At 44.7% G+C, this 21,048-nt stretch overlaps 1 protein-coding gene across 1 annotated transcript in view; it reads right to left on the bottom strand.

Moving 5' to 3' along the window:
• Positions 1 to 982: 982 nt before the first annotated feature.
• The window catches only part of ehbp1l1a (EH domain binding protein 1-like 1a), a 29,029-nt gene continuing 8,963 nt past the window's right edge, over positions 983 to 21,048 (bottom strand). The window contains exons 10-26 of the mRNA XM_028994713.1: positions 20,769 to 20,993; positions 19,943 to 20,575; positions 19,642 to 19,824; positions 19,440 to 19,499; positions 19,140 to 19,172; positions 18,965 to 19,037; positions 8,165 to 8,381; positions 7,911 to 8,065; positions 7,281 to 7,329; positions 6,670 to 7,170; positions 6,556 to 6,592; positions 4,660 to 4,700; positions 4,442 to 4,553; positions 4,226 to 4,325; positions 4,060 to 4,133; positions 1,949 to 2,063; positions 983 to 1,872 (exon numbers count right to left, since the gene is read on the bottom strand). Coding sequence (XP_028850546.1) covers positions 1,782 to 1,872; positions 1,949 to 2,063; positions 4,060 to 4,133; positions 4,226 to 4,325; positions 4,442 to 4,553; positions 4,660 to 4,700; positions 6,556 to 6,592; positions 6,670 to 7,170; positions 7,281 to 7,329; positions 7,911 to 8,065; positions 8,165 to 8,381; positions 18,965 to 19,037; positions 19,140 to 19,172; positions 19,440 to 19,499; positions 19,642 to 19,824; positions 19,943 to 20,575; positions 20,769 to 20,993 — 2,699 coding nt within the window. The 3' untranslated portion in view covers positions 983 to 1,781. The remainder of the gene's footprint in view (positions 1,873 to 1,948; positions 2,064 to 4,059; positions 4,134 to 4,225; positions 4,326 to 4,441; positions 4,554 to 4,659; positions 4,701 to 6,555; positions 6,593 to 6,669; positions 7,171 to 7,280; positions 7,330 to 7,910; positions 8,066 to 8,164; positions 8,382 to 18,964; positions 19,038 to 19,139; positions 19,173 to 19,439; positions 19,500 to 19,641; positions 19,825 to 19,942; positions 20,576 to 20,768; positions 20,994 to 21,048) is intronic.

The following is a 21,048-nucleotide window of genomic DNA, read 5'->3' as shown; positions in this document are numbered from 1 at the left end:
TGGTGGCAGTCCTGAAGACGATGAGCTGCAGATGAAATTTAAAGAATGTCTTCCGTGTGTCAAGGATGAGGGGCGGGGTTAGCGCATTGATCACTGAAATTTACCCGCCAGCATGTCTATGTTCGCCGATCCATTTTCAGTGCAAAGATGAAGGGACGTTGGGAGTCTGTGTCCCTTTTTCGAAACGCATAGCAGTTCATCAGAAGCATGAGAGACATTTCCTACTGCGGGATGAATGTTTTCTTTCATAATTCTGACGTATTAAATGACAAATCACCAATGAGTTCTTTAGATACCTCTAATCTTTCTCAGTTTTTTTCTGCTGGCACAGCATATTCGGCCAAGCGATTGGGCTATGTTGTCATGTGCAAACAGTGACCGTTTCCTGGATGATTATAAAGTGTTCGTATCCTATTCATAGCAACAGAGTATAAAGTGTGCTGTCTTTTTTTACCGACCTTGTTCCAAAACAAGGCGTTCCATCAAGAGCTTTCCAGCAGTGTGGAGTTTAGCAAAGAAATTTGATGAATCAAAACCACTTTCGTGTGCTCGTTTTATTAATTTCTTAATTAAACTGGACACAGTCGTCCCTGATTGACCCACCATCATGAAAAACACTTGGACCAACGTGGACCTCACTGGCTTTTCTCTTTTTATGTTGAAGTTGGTGGCGCTGTTCTGCTTGCTGAACCGACTCTTGCTGATTCTTTCTTGTTCTTGAAATTTAGTTAAGAGTTGTTAAAAAAAAAAAAAAAAAAAACTGTGGACCTCTGTTCCAAATCAAGTCCGGAGTGACTTACAACCAGTAGTGACAGGGACGGTGGACGGTATGTTATATATATAGGCTAATATAACCTGCCAATCAATGACCAACTTGTCCCACTTCTGTCCATAAACTCATGTGGACAGGATCATCAGTAAAGAGTCCATGCAGTAGTAGTAATGTAAACATATAAATGGATATATCAGGAAAACACAAATATTAAAACTGTCAAATGGTTTATATTTTGTAATAAATAGTGCAATTGCAATGTTAGGTAAGTCTTGTAGCTGAATACAAATGCCTATCGGCACGACTCACACCCGAAACGCCAAACACGGCCTGCAGGATCTCAATGCACTCTTCAGGTCAAAGAAACCTACACAAATATTTTAAACACAAACACACACTCACACGTGGCTTTTTTCTTCTGAAACACGGGGCCATGAGACAAGATCCGCAAAAAAATCCTCTTTGGCACTTAATATTCGCACTCCAACTACATCAACCTCTAGCCTCACACGAGTCTTAAAATAATACTGTTTATGCAGAGCTTTTAAAACCTCAAATGACCCAGAGAGGGAACAAGCACTATTGCAACATCTGTCACCAGCGCCGTCATGTTGTCACATCTCTTATACTGGATATCTCAATTCAGACTAAAATACTTTTTAAATGAATATTGTGCCTGATCGTATGTCCACCGACGTAACAAACCAAACGTTCTTCTTCTGCGACATTAACCCATGTGAAAGCAGCTCACTCGGGGGTCAAGTGTCTCTCTCGACACGTCTTAAACATTCCGACCGACAGAACAGCTCGAATCTAACAGAGTTGCGGCGTGCAAGATCTTTGGCGTAAGCGCTACGTAGTTCTCAGTGCGTTTCGCGGGTATATAAGGCACTCCTTGGCGCCGAGTGTCTTCGGGACAGGACGCGCTGCGCTCCAGATATTCTTGCTTAACGCAGCGTTGAAGAACCGCCGCCCTTCCAAAGTCTTTACGTATCGACGTCAGCGGAGGTCACTGCAGAGCGCACTTCTCCCTCCGGCTGCCGTACTTCCTCCGTCTCTGCTCCAGGCCTCTCTCCAGCCTCTCGTCCTCCTCCAGGGCCCTGGACAGAAGAGGTCAAGTCCCCGTCAGTAAATACTTAAAAAACACCAAAAAATACCAAAAAAAAAACGCCCCACCCTCTCTCCTTGGCGTCCATGTCTTGCACCAGCTCGTCCCTCTGGTTGACCAGTGACACCAGTTCCTGCAGAAGCAGCTGCTCCCTGTGTTTGTGCGCCTGGGTCTTCTGCCATTCTGTAGCGGTGGAGCACGTTGCCAGAACAATTAAAATTCTTCCAACATCCGATCTAAAACTCTATTATGAAAAAAACGTCTATTGTGACGTCAGCCCCCCCGCGACACGCCCCCTCCACTGAGTATTAGATTAGATTAGATTCAACTTTATTGTCATTACACATGTACAAGTACAGGGCAACGAAATGCAGTTTAGGTCTAACCAGAAGTGCAATAAGCAGCAAGTGCAGGATAAAGGTCAAATAAGTTATATATATATATACATAAAGTGATGTGTGCAGGAGTAGTACAGTGCAGTGATGATCAGGAGTGTATGGGGGGGGCAGAGGAGTTCAGCAAGGAAACAGCTCTGGGGGAAAAAAAGCTGTTCCTAAGTCTGCTGGTTCTTGTCCGTGGTAGCCTGAAGCATCTGCCTGAAGGCAGGAGAGAGAACAGTTCGTGGGTCGGGTGGGAGGAGTCCTTAAGAATACTGCGAGCGCGACGCAGGCAGTGCTTCCTCTGGATGTCCTCAATGGATGGAAGTGGAGTCCCTGTGATGCGCTGGGCAGTTTTCACCACCCGCTGCATCGCCTTACGCTCAGCAACAGTGCAGCTTCCATACCACACTGTGAGACAGCTGGTAAGGATGCTCTCTATTGTAGAGCTGTAGAAGTTCACCAGGATGGAAGTGGGTAGCTGGTTCTTTTTTAATGTTCTCAAGAAGAGGCGCTGGTGAGCCTTCTTGACCAGGCTGGTGGTGTTAATGCTTCAGGACAGGTCCTCTGAGATGTGGGTCCCCAGGAACTTGAAGGATGTAACAGGCTCCACAGTCATCCCATTGATGTGGATGGGATCATGCGAGCCTCTTCTCTCCCTCCTGAAGTCCACAATGAGCTCCTTGGTCTTGGTGGTGTTTAGGAGAAGGTTATTTTCTGTGCACCAAGTGGCCAGATGCTGGTGTCATCTGCATCATCATCATCGTGGTGTCATTAGGGTCAGCGTGTGTGTCTTTGTGCAACTTCTCGGTAAGTCCCAATGCCGTACTGTGCCCTCGACGGTAGTCATTACCTCACTTCCGGGCTGTGGGTCCCTTATCGTGTCCCCTCCCTAGGTCCCTTCGGCACAGGCAGGGACCCTCACGGTGTAGTGAGTGTCAGCTGCGGCTTGTCTTACTTGTCTAATAGGCCCCTTATTTAAGCCTGTGTGATCCGGAGATCTACAGAGTCGATCTGGTTCTGTTTGCCCCCGGAGGTCTGGTGTGTGCTGCATGTGTGTTTCTGTGTGTGCACCCTACAGGGTCGGGAAGTCAGGCAGTGAACTGGGACCGTCTCTGCACCTTATCCAAGGTGAGTGACTAACGCACGCCAGAGCAAAAGATGGGGACAGTGCTCAGCGCTCAGTGCGGTGCCTTGTTGTTTCAATTCTTGCTTGTACAATAAACTTTTTTTTTATTTTCTCCGACCCATGGCGCCCATAGTCCATTCCCCGCCTCGTGACTTCTATATTCCTCTATAAGTACCTATATCATCAATAACACATGGAACACTGCATAGTGTGTGTAGTACAAATCAGTTTCTGCATCCATGGATGATTTTTAAAAATGCCCTCGTTCATTTAAAAATGCATTTAGAAATGTAAAAAATGTCATGAATTCCAACGTAAAACAGCCATTTGTATTGTACTGGGTGCTATAAGCTCAAAAGAGCTTTTTTTTTTTATGTACAAAATGTGAACCGCTGTGTTGAGGACTGCTGTGTGTTTTAGGAAGTGTTGACCTGATTTAGCCCACCATGCACATCATTGCCTGAAACTATATATAGTTTATATATATATATACACACACACACACACACACACACACACACACACACACACACAATTTATATATATAGTTCAGACAGCCTGGAAGCAAATGGAAAAAAAATCCACTCTCCCATTTCTAACGAAATTCTTCAAAAATATTCGAATTCATCCCCGGGACACATCTCTGCTGATGTTGTCGTGGTTGTGCTCTCACCCTCCACAGACATCAGGTCCTGCAGCTCCCTCTTCAGCAGGCCAAACCGCCTCTCCAGGTCCCGCTCTTCTAGCCTGTTGGCCCACAGACGAGCTTATGGCTTCTGAACGCACGCCTGCATGCGTTTATTAAGACAGAGAGGGGGATAAACGCGAAGGCGTCTCACAGCAGCTGCAGCTGGTCCTGTCTCCGGATCAGAGCGTTCTTTTTGTTGACCAGGGTGAACCACTCCTGAATGAGCGTCTCCTCTTCCACGCGGTCGCTGCCTGGGGTAGCGGGAGTACACAACTCAGCGTGCAAGACAGTAAATGATGGCAACATTGTCCTGACACCCAGGGAATGCGAGGAATTCCACGTGAATTCCCCTAATGTCACCGCTCACCACTCTCCATGAGCCGCCTCAGCTTCTTCTCCACTTCTCCAGCCCTGCGATCGATCTGCTTCTGTTCCGACTCCAGGGCCTGCATCTCGCTCAGCACGTACTGACTGGAGTCCTGCTCACACAAGCACACACACACACACACACACACACAGGGCGTTAAAGCTTTTCTGTCTAGCAGAAATGTAGTCGAGTGAAGGTGAGATGCAGGAGAGACCGACCTGACCGGCTTCTCTGGTTAGTTCACTCTCCGGCCCGAGCTCTACAACACGCATAACATAACATAACACAACAAGCAAAAGTTTGGCCCTTTTCTGTAAAACACATCATTGCAAAACATTTGAATGAGATGTTATACTAGTCTGAATGTGTCATGGAATGGGGGATGGCAGGGACAAAGGACACGACCGCTCGACACGGCACAGTAACGCACACAGAACATAATCAAATTTGATAAATGTACTTGTCACACACACATTCATACAATGGGATGATATGCGGTGAAATGCTTTTAGCGACTGCATTGCAAATATTGCAAGTATACAATGAACCAATATGCAAATATTGCAAACATAACCAAATATTACACTTTTATGTCTTTAACCGAAAAAATAAAATATGTGTAACAGGTAGGGTGAAGGTGCGCAAATGGGTGAAGTCAAAGTATAAAGTGACAAAGTTTAACAGAAAAAAATTGTGCAAGGTAAAAAGAGTTAAAAGTCCATGAACATGACTTCTATTCAGAACTCATTGTTTTGGGGACCTTTAGCTTATTTTTAAAATTGTGTGAAAATTATATATTTCAGCTCTATAAAGCTCTATGTTATTATTGCTGGAATGTGTCAAACATATATAGTCATGGTTGCCTTCCCGCCGCCAGAGCCACAGGGGGCGCAAGGACGACCAAGGGGGAGGCCACCCGTAAGCAGTCGAACCCGGCGTCAACACCCAGTATAACTACTTTACCTAAAACTAACCTATTTAACTAACCTAACTATCCTATTTGCTCTGAATTTTAATGAAATATGTCAAAGTTCCCTTTGAAATTACTAACAATGTATGAGAAGAAACACATTTTCATTACTTTAATATTTATTACCCCCAAATTTTAGACAATAACAGTGATAGCCCCAAATAGCAAAAATGGTCAGAGTCGCGTGTTTCTACCATTTGCCGCAATGACAGCTTGACGCCTCACTCGCCTCATTATGTTGTTCTGAGGCAATGCGTTCCACTGCTGCACACAGTTCTGCCAGGCCACGTGGGGGTCGGCTTCAACTGGTCCCAGACGTGCTCTATGGGGTTCAGGTCAGGGGACATTGATGGCCATATGAGGCACTCCAACTTCCTGAAGTTGAGTTGTGACAATTCTGTCACGATGTGGTGGAGCATTTTCATCCATGAACGGAAATGAGGGTGTGCTGCTGGAATTGGGTGATGATGATGGGTTCTTTGATGTCTCTGAGGTAAGAACGTGCAGTGACTGAGACATGTACAATAACCAAATGTGTGTTGCGCTGACTGGTGATGCCTGCCCCCAGACTGCTGCACCTCCTCCACCAAAGCAACCCCTGGGGACCATGTTGACCTCAGCGTATCGCTCCCCTCGGCCATCATTTCTATGCAAGGTGACCCAACACCCGACGGCAGACCACAGCTGCATTGTCCAGGTCACATGGACGCTGCTCGTCCTTCGACGTTGTGTGTTCGTGGCTGTTTGAATGATGGACTGGGAATGACTTACTGACAAGACCAGCTTTTATACCCACAGAATGTTGAAACTGATGCCACATTGAGAAAGGTTGTCTCTTGGTATTGGCCCCCATATACACAATGAGACCACTACATGGAAAACACAAAATGAGCTGTGTCTATCACCCCAATGTGTGTGAGTGCATGTGTGTATGTGCGTGTGTGTAAGCATTCCAGCAATAATAACATAACCGTATCCCCAACTTTTTCCTTATTAGGCTGAATTTATAGTAGGCCCCATTTAGGCTGCAATATTTCACATTGCAAACACCATTAATAATTATATTTACTAAATGTTAATTAACTGTTTCACTGAAACAATTCACTGAATTGTGTGAGAAGATATTAAAAACACATTTCCTTACCTGACCCAGGTCCACTCTCAGCTAGACTGGAATCCACCTGTCCAGAAAACATCCAGAAACTCCCATCAAAGGACTGGAACACAATGATGAGATGAGGCTCGTAAGCAGTCATACCTCAGATCTGCTGGGATGTTCTTGCAGCTCCGACTCGTCCAAGGACTCCCCTCTGGTTTGCGAGCGTCTCTTCTTGACCAGGTCGGCGTCCTTCACGTGGCCAAAGCCGGATTTGAGTGAGGAAAAGTGTGCCCTGGGGGGGGCGACAGGCGCCTTTTCAGGTGCAGGCTGTGCCCGCCTGGCACGGGGCGGTGGCACCACATTTCCATTGTTCTTGGCTTCCTTCTCTGTCTCCATGGCGATGCCACTCTTCTGGAGCTGCTCGGTGCAGTAGCGGACAGCAGCCTCTGGGTCAGGGCCTTCCCTGGTCTCCCCCACGGCATAGCTGGACTCGCTGGTGTCGCGGCCAATCTGGACCACGCTCAGCTCCTGACCCATGAAATGTGTCCGGATCTGGTTAAGGTAGGTCATCACGATTAGCCGGTCGGGCACCGCCAGCAGGACCATGTCTGAAGGCTCCATCAGCCGGGATATGCCAAGCGCCGCAAAGCCATCAAAAGCCTGATCGAACGCATGAGGAATGTTAGCAATCGGGCAAAAATACCTTCTTTTAGAAAGGAAAAGATCAATTGTTGGCAGCTTTGCTGTGATAAGATAGAAAAAAGCATCACCTTCTTGCTGTTTTTCATGATGTCGTAAGGATCGAGCATTTCAAAATTTCTAAAAGACATTTGTAATAAGAACAGTATTAGATAAAGATGATGCAATAATTCAAAACCACATGTTTATGTTGTACATACATGTGTATATAAGGTTAGGGCTGGGATAAGGATAGGTGATATATGGCAACATGACAGATATAGATACATGTATATACAGCATATGTACAGTGCATCACTTTTCAACATTTTCTTATGTTACAGCCTTATTCCAAAATGGAATAGATGCATTTTTCCTCATAATTCTACAAACAACACTACATAATGACAAAGTGACCATTATTATTAATAATAAAATGCCATGAAGCTCCAAATTGCGCTCAGGTGCCTCCTGAGCGGAAGCCACAACTTAGTAAAAGGCACATGGCAGCCTGCCTTGACTTCGCACCTGAAGGACTCTCAGACCATGAAAAACAAAATTCTCTGGTCTGATGAGACAAAGATAGAACTATGGTGTGAATGTCACCCCTACAGCTCTTGAGGCACAGTGTATGCACAGTGTATACAACAGGGCAAGAACTATATAAAAAAAACGAATCTGTTATAATGACATAAACATATTTTATTCTGGTAGACACCTACATTTTGTCAGGCTGAAAGTGATGGAGGATCGCGCAGAAAGCAAGGCCATTTCTCCATGAGGTGGTGAAATTTGTGATCCTCACCCCCTTGTGACCCTGAGTGACCTCCTGACACCACTGTAGCAGTGACTGGCTAGAGTTCACAAGGTTGGACACCTACGGTGAACAACATCAAATGGAAAAACAAGCGTTTAGCAATTCGCAATTGTGCCTTACGAAGTAATAAAAAAGGTATAAAACCAGCCCAGAACACACGTCCTGAAATCCAGCTTTGTCTGTTTCTCCCTCTGTCCCTCCCAAATCAGCGGAGGACTTCTTTTTGCCGCGCCGGGGAACAGTTGGCTCAAAGGCTGGCGGCTCTTCCCGACCAGATGCCACCGGTGAGGGCGTGTCGTCAGGGAACGAGCCACTCAGCCATTTCTTAACTCGCGGCTTTGGAACAGGGACACCAGTGGACTCCACCTCCATCTTTCTGCAGAAAAAGTAAAAAAAAAAAAAAAAGATATATATGAGATATTAAATATGATATAATACAAGCATTAAAAAAAATGACTGTACTTGGTGTCAATCCGACACCAACACGGTCAGCGTAGTTGAATAAATATGCGTAAATAAAAAAGGAGTGGCTCGATATCTACCCAGCAATACTTTCTGGTATTTTTAAGTTTTATTTGGCACAAGTGTACTGAAAATACAACCCACGTTCAACACAACCACGCAAAGTCAAAAATTTTTTTTGCATGGGACCAGAATCCAGCAGATGTAAGAGATAATATCATCTAACCAAAAAATAGTCATCTCTCTTTTCTGATCCCCTTACCTTACTTCACGTGGGGTAGCGCCACCTCCTGTTGAGACCTGAACAGAGCGTGTGTTCAAAAGCTCCTCCTGCCCTTCCTCTCCCAAGTCGGCACCGTTCAAGTCTGTTGAATTCCCTGTTCTCCTCTGACAGACGTCCTTCATCGCCTTTCCATCAGCCTCCATGTCAAATGTTGTGTTTATGGGTGCTGGATCACTTCTAACACCAGAAGATTGGCTTTCAGGTTGGGTGGGTGTAGGTGTTTCTCTCCCATAAGCTGCTGCTGTCACCGATGTCCCCTCAGATGATTCTCCTTGAGTTTTAGTGACCAGAGATGGACAACTTCCTCCAGGAAGAGATTCATCTGAGGTGGGTTCCACAGCAATGGTCTCGGCAGTGAATGTTCCACTCAGGCGTTTCTTTGAACGAGGCATTGGAACAGGCAGGTTTGAAGGCCCTTCCACCAAGACCTGCTCTCCACCTTTAAAATTCACTGCTATGCCTTCAACAGTTGAGTCCGTCTGTGCAGTTTCATCCTGGAAGGATGCACTCAAGCGCTTCTTCACACGAGGCATGGGGACAGGCAGATCTGTTGGCATCTTCACCTCAAGTGTGAACTCCGTATCATTTCTTTCGGAGCGGTCCACAACTGGTTCTACTTGCTGCTTTTGATCATCCAGTATTTCTACAGTCTGTGTGACCTTCTCCTGAACCTTCACTGTCATCTCACCCTCATTCGTACCACCTTCTTTTAACATCTCCTTGTGTTTCCGGCGCCTAGGAACAACTACATCTAGATTCCTAGCAGGTTCACATACAAGAACTGTTGCTGTGTCTTTAGGAGAAACAGGACATATGTAGCCTTCCTGACCTTCATGAGTCGATGGTGTAAAGTCACAAATCCCTTGGCTTTCCATCTGTGCTGGTGCAAGGTCTTCTGGGAAGGAAGCACTGAGACGTTTCTTTGCACGAGGCACTGGGACAGGTATCTCTGATGGGTTAAGCTTGTCTCTCACTTCCTCAGTCAGCCGTCTCTCCTCTGGAGGAGCAGTATCTTCAGCAACCTGGGGCTGAGGAACTTCCACTGTCATTTTCGACACTCCAGCTACTCCTTTTGGCCCCTCTGCCACGTTTTTCTTACTTTTACGAGGTGGAGCTACTTTTCTTATACTGTAAAGAGGGACAGTCTCCATGTTGCCAGAACCTGACACCACAGACTGTGCAGCATCACTGGGAAAGCGGTCCATCAACTCAAAATCCACCCTGGGGGGCAGCAACGGTGGTTTCTCTCCCGATGCCAGCTTGTCTCCTGAAGGCTGTGTAGCTGGTACTGCACCTTCATGCCCGGGGCTCCAGGACAAAATGATGCAATCAGAAAAATATTCCAAACAAATGAATACAATTACTGTTTAAAATGAAACCTTCCCAAACGAGCCAGCCGAAATGCAACATTTTTTAATTAAAGCCACAATTCACAATCACAGAGCCAGAAATTGGTGCCTGGAAAGCACAGAGCAGTTTCGACTGTTTCAGTAGAAGCTGGAACATCTAACAGGAACGTTAGTCTGGACGGATACGGAGCACTGTAAAGCCATGCAGAAACTCTGCAGAGACACTCACCCCATATCCTGGAACACTGATGCTGCTAGTTTTGTTCCCACCTGTTTCTCCTCATTTCCAAAAGCCACCTCAGCAAAGCACTCCAGAGACACCAATGGTCCAGAACGCTCTTTAAGTGGAGATTCCGCTCTCTCTTTTTGATCTGTTCCTTCAAATGTACCTACGGTGATCTCATTCAGGTCAGCTTCTGACAGTGGGGGCCATTTCTTCATGATGTTAAAGCTTGCACCTTCAACCAACCAACATTCATCCTCCTCAGATGTAGGCGATGGAGACTCTGATCGGCTCTCAGCCAAACGCCACATATATGGTTCGCAGTTTGCGGGGTAGTCTTCGTCCTTCTCAGGGAGAGACAAGCTTCCCAAAGCACCGGAGGGATCCACAGATGAGAAAGAATCATGGAAGTCATCCATATTAGGTGGCACTGTGGCACCTGGACTTGAAGGATGCAGCATTGCAGCAACGGTTTCATAACTGAGAAAAATTTGAAAGTAAATTTTTTTTTTAAATGCCCCTGATATTTCTTACCCAGATGAGGTACCATAACAATATTACCTTTAATGCATTAACCATAAAAAAAACACCAATTTCACACGTAGCAGGAAGTAGTGCATTCTAATACTAGAATTTGTATTTGGCTCTCGCGAATGGTTACATTGATCGTGGAACATGCTTTCTGCAAGGCATGTCAAACAGCTGAATGCTTTGATTCACTCTGATGCAGATCCAATATTCAATAAAGCCATTTATTCTCCATGTATTTTTATATCGTTTTCTACAGCCCTCCGAAATTTTTAAAGCTTTTAGCTTTTACTCTCAATGTATTCTTTTGTGTATATTTGTATGCTTGTTCAGCACTTTGGTGCAGTAGAACTGCTGATAAAATGCAGTAGAAATAAAGTTTACTTGACTCTGAATCTTGAAGATCAGCACATTGAAGTAGACCATTCCTCCTTGATGTCTTCGGGACTAAATGACAGCAATCTCTACCCAGATCTTTCCTCCCATTGTGTTTTTTAGAGCCTTATTATGACTTACATCACACAGGTAAAGAGAGATACACCATTCAGCTGCTTAACATGACTTGCTTTCTAAAGGGTGGCATGATATCATCCACTTACCCTTTATGAAAGGCACCAACTAGAGTCTTTACAAGGCCTGAGGATCCTGCTTGCTTTTCTACAGAGTCCTCAGCCTCCAGAACCTCCCAATCTAGTACAAGTCCAAATTCAGACAAGTCTGCTGTGTCGTGTGTTGAACAAAGGTGAGGCTGTTCCTCACTGCGGAGCTCCTCTTTATCAAGACTTCTACCGAGAAAAGGAATGCAAGTCTGGATGACCATTTAAAACCCATGCACTGTGCCTCATGCATGCGAGATGTGGCAAAACGTCACAATCCACCACAAAAAAAAACGTCCACCACTTGGACCTACAAGGAACAATGTCCTTGTGTAAAGAGCTGGCATTTCCTTGCACACATACTTTACAGTCGACTGACTGCACAACAGCACAACACTCCAAGCAGAATTCACACAGTTCACACTTACCCTGCAGGCTCTGAAATGTTATTCTGTAAATTGAGTCCTTCAAAAAGACACAAAACTCATGAGCACGACTACTGGATAAAGGACATGCTTGACATGATGACGGCACTCTTTGCAAACCTGTCTTACCATTGTCTATGTTGTCCGCAGATAGGACTTTTTCTGATGGGTTTAAATCCATGACAAAGTTATGTTGCCTGTCAATGTCTGTACGGATCTGCATCGGACATCTCTCAGGGCTTCTTGGGAACTGAGAGTCTATGCATAGAGAAGGTGCAGACGGAAAACCAGGAATTGCTGCTTCCTTTGGGCAACTCGGCTTCAGTGCAGCCATGTTTTTCCAAATATTCTCATCTTCATTTGAAAGAAAGGGAAGGACATCTCCAGAATGTCTCCACCTCTTTTGCATGACTTTCTCCATAGAGAAGGATGTTTGTTCTACTTGGACAGGATGTATTTGTCTAGAAGGCATCCCATGTACATTTGATAACCTTGGACATGTGGTAGACAGAGCACCAGTTGAGTATTCCTTTACTGTTGTGAGTCTTGACAGACTTGGAAATCCAAGAACATTAGCCCTACTTGGACATGCTGGAGTCAGAAGACACATATTTTTAACATTTGCTTCATTGCACACCTGCATAACTGGCATTTCTTTTTGTTGCTTCTGCCGTGTCACATAAAGCTGGAGCAATGTAGCTTCGGCATGGACTTCATCAAAAATGAGAATATTTGAAGACGGACAACCAGAAATGTTGCTAAACCTTGGACATGATGGAAGAAGAGCAAACATGCTTGCAACTTTCATTTTCAGAGGTGGAATTGTAGGGAAGCCTGGCATGTGAGCTTCCTGTGGACATGTTGCTACCAAAGACATCATTCTCTTCTTCATGTGACCCTCTTTAGGTAGGAGCTTCTGGAATGGGGAACACTGCATAAGCATTTCTTTAATTTCCAGTGGTTTCTCCCAAAATGTGTTTAAATCGAAAGTCCACATTACAGTCTGGATACTTTTAGATGGACAACCAATGGCACATGACTGTTGTGCACAAGACTGGTGAATTTTAGTCATTTCCCAAATTTTGGGAGATGATGGGAACCCTAAAACAGTTATGTTTCCTGTACAAGCTGGGAACAGACAATGCATGTTCTTGTACTCTTTGCTCATTTCCCATGAACTGTTCTCAACAGGAACCATGTTCTTTCTTGACTTGGTCCAGAAAGGATGTTCTTCTGTTTTCCAAATTAACATTGATGGATTCTCTGTTGATGGGTAACCAACAATTCTGCTCATCTTTGGACAAGATGGAAGAATATCTATCATTATTGGTTCTAATTTAGTAGTAAGTTTTGGTGCAGATGGAAACCCTGGAATCATAGGAGTTTCTGAACAGCATGATCGCAAAGATACCATACTTATTTCAAACTTGTTTGTCTCTTTTTCAACAAAAACACACTTTTTTTGCACAGGTTTGTCCCACAGCAATGTCTGGTCAGTTATCCACCCTAAAAAGACATCTTCCTTTGATATAAATCCGGGAACTATCGAGGTCTTCGGATAAGAGGATCCAAAACTCATCATGCTGAACTCATTTCTTTTCAGAGGTATCTTTAGCCTGAACTGAGGTGCTGAGGGGAAACCAGGAATTGACGCAGCTACAGGACATGTATGCACCATGTCTGACATTGTTTTCAAACATTCTGTATCATGAACTACTTCCATAGCCAATGCTGTTGGCTTTATGTGTTTCACCCACAAAGACCCCATTGTATTTTTCCAATTAATATTTGTTTTTTCATGTTGACCCAATAATCTTGAAGGTGTGCCAGCAACACCGGATACTTTAGGACATGATGGGAGCAGGAATGAAGCGCATGATATTTCTGCTTGCCTGGGCTTCTTCACTGATGGAAATCCAGAGAGACATGGACCTGATGGACAGGTTGGTGCCAAAGCAAACATATTTTTTAAGAGTTTGTAGTTTTTCAGTGATGTCTCCAGGGCTGTGGTGGTTATATGAAGTAATGTTTTTTTCTCCCACAAGGCCTCTTGGTTGATATGCCAAACTGTCATTCCACTGTTGTGTAAATTAGTGCCATTGACAGAAGGGATTCCACAGCTTCTGGCAACTTTTGGACAGGATGGTGTAAAATTGATCATGCTTGGCTCTCTTTCATCCCTTGGACAAGTAGGTAGTAAACATTTCATCTGTTCGACTGTTTCATTTCTTTCATCTGATATGTCACTCGGTAGTCCAACTGATTCCTTCATCCAGTTTGTCTCCAGTGTGCTCTCATCCGTCTCTAAATCACATATGCAAGGTCTTGATGGGACTTCAGAGGTATCGGATACATCTGGACAGGACTGTTCCACAACAGTCACATTTTCTGATCTAAGAATAAGGAATAATTCTGTGAGGAAAAAATCCAAACAGCATCACTCCAAGTGCTTCAAATGTTAGAAGGGGTCACAAAATTATGTTTGAAGTAGTACAGTTAAATTACACGATTCCCTTTTCACACATTGTTATTAATGTTATGTCTAGCGGGTGAGTTCAGCCATAGCATTTGTTAACTGTAGGAACCATTAACACCTTAACAGATTTTTGAAAGTCACCATTTCCATTTCCAACTATTGTTCCCATTCTACCCAGGCTCTGGCTGGGAAGTGAAGTGAAAGTGAAGTGATTGTCATTGCGATACACACCACAGCACACGGTGCATGCAACGAAATGTGTCGCCTGCTTTTAACCCATCACCCTTGGTGAGCAGTGGGCAGCCATGACAGGCGCCATTATTTCAGGCAAAAAGACTCCACCACATTATTCACAGCTGCTCTGACAATCGGCTCAGTAAAATTTATGGTTGAAAAATGCATGGTGCTTTCCATTTTCACAAAGGCAACATTAAAATCACACATTAATATAGTCTGTTAAGAATGCATTCTAATTTTATTCCTGATTATATTGAATTGTTCCTGGACATCATTCTAAATGCATGAACAGTAGCACTAATGCTTAAGCCTGCTACAAGATGCCTTTAAAACTCACCTCTCCCTAACAGTCAGATATAATGGCATTGGCGGTAGGGAATGCCACATTCTGCAGTGAATTTGTCTGAAATGAGGTTTAAACATTTCATGCACCATGTTCTGACTGGCTGCAAGGACAGCATTATGCTTTCAAGTCCCAATTCAGCACCATGCAGGTTTGCATTCTCGCACTTACCCCCTTGCAAGGATTCCCTCTTCTGCTTCATTATCTCTTGCCCAAAAGTCCCTGTTCTCCATGGGCCTCACTGCTGTGTTCATGACACCCTTTGATTTATCATCATCCATTTGAATTAATTCATCATCAAGACTACCACTTCCTTTCTCCCCCAGCTCTGAGTGCAATGATGAAAACATTGCTGCCTTGAGACAAACTTGGCCTTCCACCTCAGGATTTCTTTGTTCAGGTGGGATTGGGGAGACTTTTGAGGTAGGTGTACACTTCATGATATTACCCACAAGTGATATGTTTTGAGGCACTGAAGGAAATCCGGGGAATCTTGTTTTTTGGGGACATGATGATACCAAGGACACCATGTTTTTAACATCATCATTGTGCAGTTGTATACCTTGTGCGGGAGACAATTCACTGTGGCATTGTTTTTTCTCCAATGTTTTTGTCCAAAAAGGCATTTCATGTAAGGGAAACGTGTTAATTGGATCAAATTCTCTTTCATATTTATTGATGGATGGCAGTCCATTGATGCTTGAAAGCTTTGTGCAAGATGGCACAATATTCACCATATTTGGTATGCTGTGAAGTTTTGGCCTCAGTGCAGATGGAAATCCAGGAATCAGTGACTTTTGTGGACAAGACGGAGCAAGAGAAAGCATTTCATTAATCTTGTTGGTGTTTTCTAATAGTCTGTAAGGACCTTTACAAGGAACTATGGAATGCTGCTGCCAGTTTCTTAGTGGTTTTACCCATAGGCATTTCTGGTCCACTGGCCAGATTATAACAGGACTGAAATTTCTACTGGACGGCATGCCCAGTGCGCAAGCAGCCTTTGGACAAGATTGAAGAAGATTTATCATAGCTGGGGACTTGTGAGCAGATGGGAAGCCAGGTATTAATGATTTGCTTGGACATGACTGAGACAGGTATACATTGCTTTTCGTGGTCTCGTCATGACTTAAAAGAACTGAAAGTGGGAACTTAATTTTAAATGGCTTAACTTGCAGTGGCCTCTGACCCATGAGCCATTCAGAAGATGACATATGAGTGTCAGTAGATGCCATTCCTGGGACACTGGAAACCTTAGGGCAGGTTAGTAGTAGATTTGCCATACTGGGCTTTGGTGTAGATGGGAAACCAGGTGTTCTTGACCTTTCTGGGCAGGTTAGAAGTAGACTCAGCATAGCTTCCACCGTATATCCATCTGTTCTCAGTGTGTCTAGGTCTGTTGATGAAATCTCTATCAAGCAAGACATTTCCTTGGTTGGTTTTACCCACACTTGATTCACATTTTCTGAGCACATATTTACTGTATCTGGTCCTATCTCAAGGGATACAAATCCAATACCCCTTGAAACTTTTGGACAGGTCAGCAGAAGTTGCACCATACTAGACACACTCTTGGTTTGTGGTTGTGGTGCAGTTGGGAAGCCAGGGACCAGGGTAATTGTAGGGCAGCATGGTCTTATGAGGACCATCTTCTTTTGACCAGTATTAGTTGGTGGGAAGTGTACTGCTTGAGTGAATTGTTCTTTTAATAGACTACACCACAATGTCATGTTATTTTTGAGCCAGGCATCATTTCTGTCGTCAACAAATAATTTGGAAGGCATCCCTGCAATGCTGGACAATGTGGGACAAGCGGGCAAAACCTCAACCATACTTGGAACAGTTGGAAATCCATCGGCTTTGGATCTTCTAGGGCAAGTTGGCACAAGAGCTACCATATTATGTAAATGTTCTATATTATAATAATAATTAGAAAGGTAATGATTGGATTTAATCAAAACAAGTGGTTTGATAAACAGTGTTCCATTCACTGATGGCCATCCAGAAACCAGGCTTTGATTTAGGCCTTCTAAACATGGCAGTCCAAAAACAAAACTTCTCCTGGGGCAAGTTGGCCTGAGATTTGTCATGCATGGCATTTGCTTCAGGTGTCTGTGCTCCTTTTCGAACTTTGATGTAGAAGGCAAACCAGGAATCCTGCTTTTATCTGGGCATGATGGAAAAAGGGCCGTCATACCCCTGCTTGTTTCGCTGTCTTCGTAGGCTTCCACTTGAGGATCAAAGGGATCAATAGTTTCTTTCTGTTTGTTCAGCCAAAATGGCATTTGGTGAATGGGCCATTTGTTATCATTTAAATGCACTGCATGTTGCCAGGAGGGCGTGCCAGGAACTGTGGATTCTCTTGCACAAGAAGGAAGAAGATTTGCCATCCTTGGTTGCAGTGCCTTCGCTGGACTGTCTAGTTTGGGCAGATGCGTGGACTGTTTTGAACAACACAGGGCCAGATATGCCATGGATTCTGCATTAGGTTTGTCTGGTTTTTGTTCTGAACATGAACCTAGATGGATTTGCAGTTCCGAGTTCTTGCTAGGGGGTTTCTTGTATTGGGCAATTCTGTCATTCAACAGCTCTCCATTCTGGGTCTCAGTTGTGTTTGCAATCACTGCAGGTTGCAACCCCAGAGAACTGGAATCTCTTGGGCAAGATGGCAGCAAAGCAGCCATGTTTTTATGTCTGAGGGATAGGGACACCAGAGAAACAGTCAGAAACTAGAAGGAAGATGCAAAGTGTAACAAGCAAACACCCCAAGGGCAGGCAGAGATGCTGTGACAATAATATGCAGGTTTGAGGAAACCAAATGTAAGACTTTTTAAGGCCTTTTAAGTCATATATTATTATTTTATATGTTAACTTTTGTTCCAAATCTATGTTATTTTTTTTAGCCTTTGTCGATGTTAACAGAATCATTTCCAGTAGCGTTTTGTGATATGGGCAATATGGGACCAGAACAGCATCGTGGACGGGGCGGCATGGGATAACTAGATTGGGGACGGGGGACGTCACACAGGGCACCAAACTTTTAACTTTTTAAGTGCCACAAACATGTTTTAGAAAGCACAACGTCCTTACCATGTCAATGGAAGAAAAAACTTTAGTGCTACCGTTTATGCCATTATGGAAGTGAATAATGAGTCCCATTCCATATCCAATCAAAAGAACGTTACATACAGTGACAGATTAGAACACACAATGAATAATGCATGCTAACTAGCTAGTTGGCTAGGTGAGTGTGCCACGCCACACTTACCCCAACTCCACACTAGACACACTTTGGTGGTCTTCCATCTCAGACGTAAGGGTTATTTCTTCATTGTTTTCCTTATTGTTCTCTGTTAGCAATGCGCTATGTGCTAACAGCACTTCATCTCCCTGTTGCTTCTCCTCATCGGGGGCAACACTGAGCCCTGGCTCAGGGACTGATAACGCTAATGGTAAAGATGTGATCTTTGAGACTTCTGTAAGCCCTAGTGAGGGTGCAGATGAACCTGATGAAGCACTAGACTCAGGGACAGAGTTCGGGGGAGAGTCATTCTGTGTTTCTTTCAACTGTGTGCTGTCAGTGGGCAGTTTTGGAAGCTCAAAATATGGGAACTCTGGGAGACTGGACCTTTTTGGGGTAGACAGCAGCAGAGAGCTCATGCTCTCAAGTCTGAGGAGGAAAGATATCAGCTTTTAAACATGACTGCTGTTTTAGAAATGTACCCACAAAATGACCAATATCGACTCAAATAAAATCAAGCAGTAGCACAGCAAGAAATGTGTTCTGATCTTTATTAATATCTATTCGTTTCAATCAACATCAGCAAAAGGTCATGCTTGGTACAAACCATACTGTGGTACATCTCACCACAGTGCAAATCCCTGACTCGCAGATTCTCAAAAGCACATGCAATGCAAACTGCAAACCTCTTAATGAAACAATGAACAGCTTTATCTGCTGAGCACAACGCTGACCAACCCAAATGGCAAACACACTTTGAGGCAAACGGGACCTCTATGCACAAGTCGATGGGACTCACCCTGGTGCTGCCTTGATGATGTCCATTTGGAACGCTGGACCCCCGTCTCGCCTCCTCTCGCCGGCTCTCGACTCTGGAGAGGACATGAGCAGTGAAGGTCTGCCTAGGCCTGCGTCGTTCTTCTGATTGGCAATGCTGATGATGCCAGCTTTGCGACCAGGATGCTGAAGGTCACCTGTCTGGTAGAAGCTCAGGTGTTGCTCTTCCGCTTTGTAACAAATGGGATAGACAGAACAAAAAAGATAGACAAGTTCGTTAAAATGATTTATCATACTACTTAGAATGACTTAATTAAGTCAATTGCTAGACTTGTCTATGTGTTTTTTATGAGATTTCCTCAGACAGACAGATTTACTCACTACTCATTGTTGGGTGACAGATAATTCAATATAATAAAAATAATTATATCAGTGTAATGATAATATTTTGTGACTCATAATCTAAGCATACTCCAGCATGCTTTAACGTGACTCACGTGGGCTTGATGAAGACGAGTATTCCTCCTCTGTTAGAGTGCTCAGCTGCCTGTTAAGCTCTGTAGAAAAAGAACCAATCAAAATAGAGGTGAATACCTTGAATAATAACCTACACGAACAGGCAGGACTAAAACCAGTTAGTTGGTTGTTTTAGAGCTTGACAGCTAGCGGGAGCTTTTAGAGTCCAACTGTAAGGTGTACCTGTCTGAGAGTCAGAAACAGGAGTAGAGAATGGTCCAGAAAGTGGGGGTAAGGGTAGGACGACATGAGGAGGAGAAAGAGGGGAGTCACTGTGGTGCTCCAGAGCTGACTTGACACTTGGGTGCACCACTGTGGGCACTACCTGGTGCCTCCATTCAGATGTCTGGACACCAAGGACAGAGTCTATTGTAGTCAGGACAGAGAAGAGCAAAAAAAAAAAAAAAAAACATAGGGAGATGGAGAAACTGAAGCAAAGCCCATTAACAAATAAAAAAAAGTAATGAATTTATATTCTTTGTACCTGGAGAAGCAGGAAGAGGAGCGGTGCAGGGAAGAGATGCTAGACTGGGAGAAGCTAGATCAGGAACGGGACTGACAGGCAGAGCTGGGACTAGGCATGGAGGACCATGGACAGAGGCAGAAATGGAGGAGATGCTGACTGTGGCTGGGTCATGCGTATCTTGAGAGAGGGAGGGGCCGGGTGGACAGGACACACCGGGTGAAGGGGGCGGGGAGACGGGGGCTGGGTCAGTTATTGGACACGGTTCTGGGCAAACTGGTTGGACCATCAAAGGGAGCAAAGAATAGGGTGGAGGCACGGTGGCAGGAGGTGTTGAGTTCACCAAAGGAGGAGGATAAACAAGGCAGGAAGCCACAAGGGCCTGACCAGGTGGAGAGGGTGGAGTAGGAACGGAAGAAGCAGCAGTGGGTGGAGTATGAACTGCGGGTATCAGAGGTTTAGAAGAAGTTGGAGGAATCGTCGGTGGGTGCTGAACAGTGCCATATAGATTACGAGGAGGCACAGGGGGCGGGGCCTGGGGAAAAGACACTGTTCCCACGGGGTGGGTCGTGGCAGAGCTGAGAAATGGGAGCGAGAGACCCAGTGAGGGGGAAGGAGGAGTTTTGGGTGGTCTCCATTCATCCTGCCAGGATTCTATGATACATGATAAGAGAAAACAAGGAGTCAACATGATAATGAAAATGAAGATAAAAATGTAAGTAAGGCGGCTGTGCATATAAACTTGAATATGGTGAAAAGGGTCTGTATTGTGAACCCTTTTGTAAGTAATAATTTGATATTCCTGAGCTCTATGCCAGTTTTTGTCACCTCAGGACCTCTCATCTACCTGACGCAGGTGCAGACGGAAGGCTACTGGGTTTGGTAAGGGCCGAACCTGGTTCCCCCAGGGAGGCGCGGAACGCCCTTGACTGACGGGGTGCAGGGAGAGATGCAGAATCGAGTGGGGTGGAGCCAAGAGATGGGGGCAGAGGTCGAGTAATGGATGCAGGGGGGCCTAGAGAGGGGAAACTCTGTGGTCTCCATGCACTGGAGCGAGCGGTAAGGTAAGACACTGCACAAAAAGAAAAGTAAAGAAACAAAGCGATGGAGCACAACACCAAAAACCT

This window comes from Denticeps clupeoides, chromosome 1 (assembly GCF_900700375.1).
Source record: "Denticeps clupeoides chromosome 1, fDenClu1.1, whole genome shotgun sequence".
Classification (NCBI taxonomy): domain Eukaryota; kingdom Metazoa; phylum Chordata; class Actinopteri; order Clupeiformes; family Denticipitidae; genus Denticeps; species Denticeps clupeoides.
The sequence above is the reverse complement of the archived record's forward strand: the minus strand, read 5'-3'. Positions and strand labels throughout refer to the sequence as shown.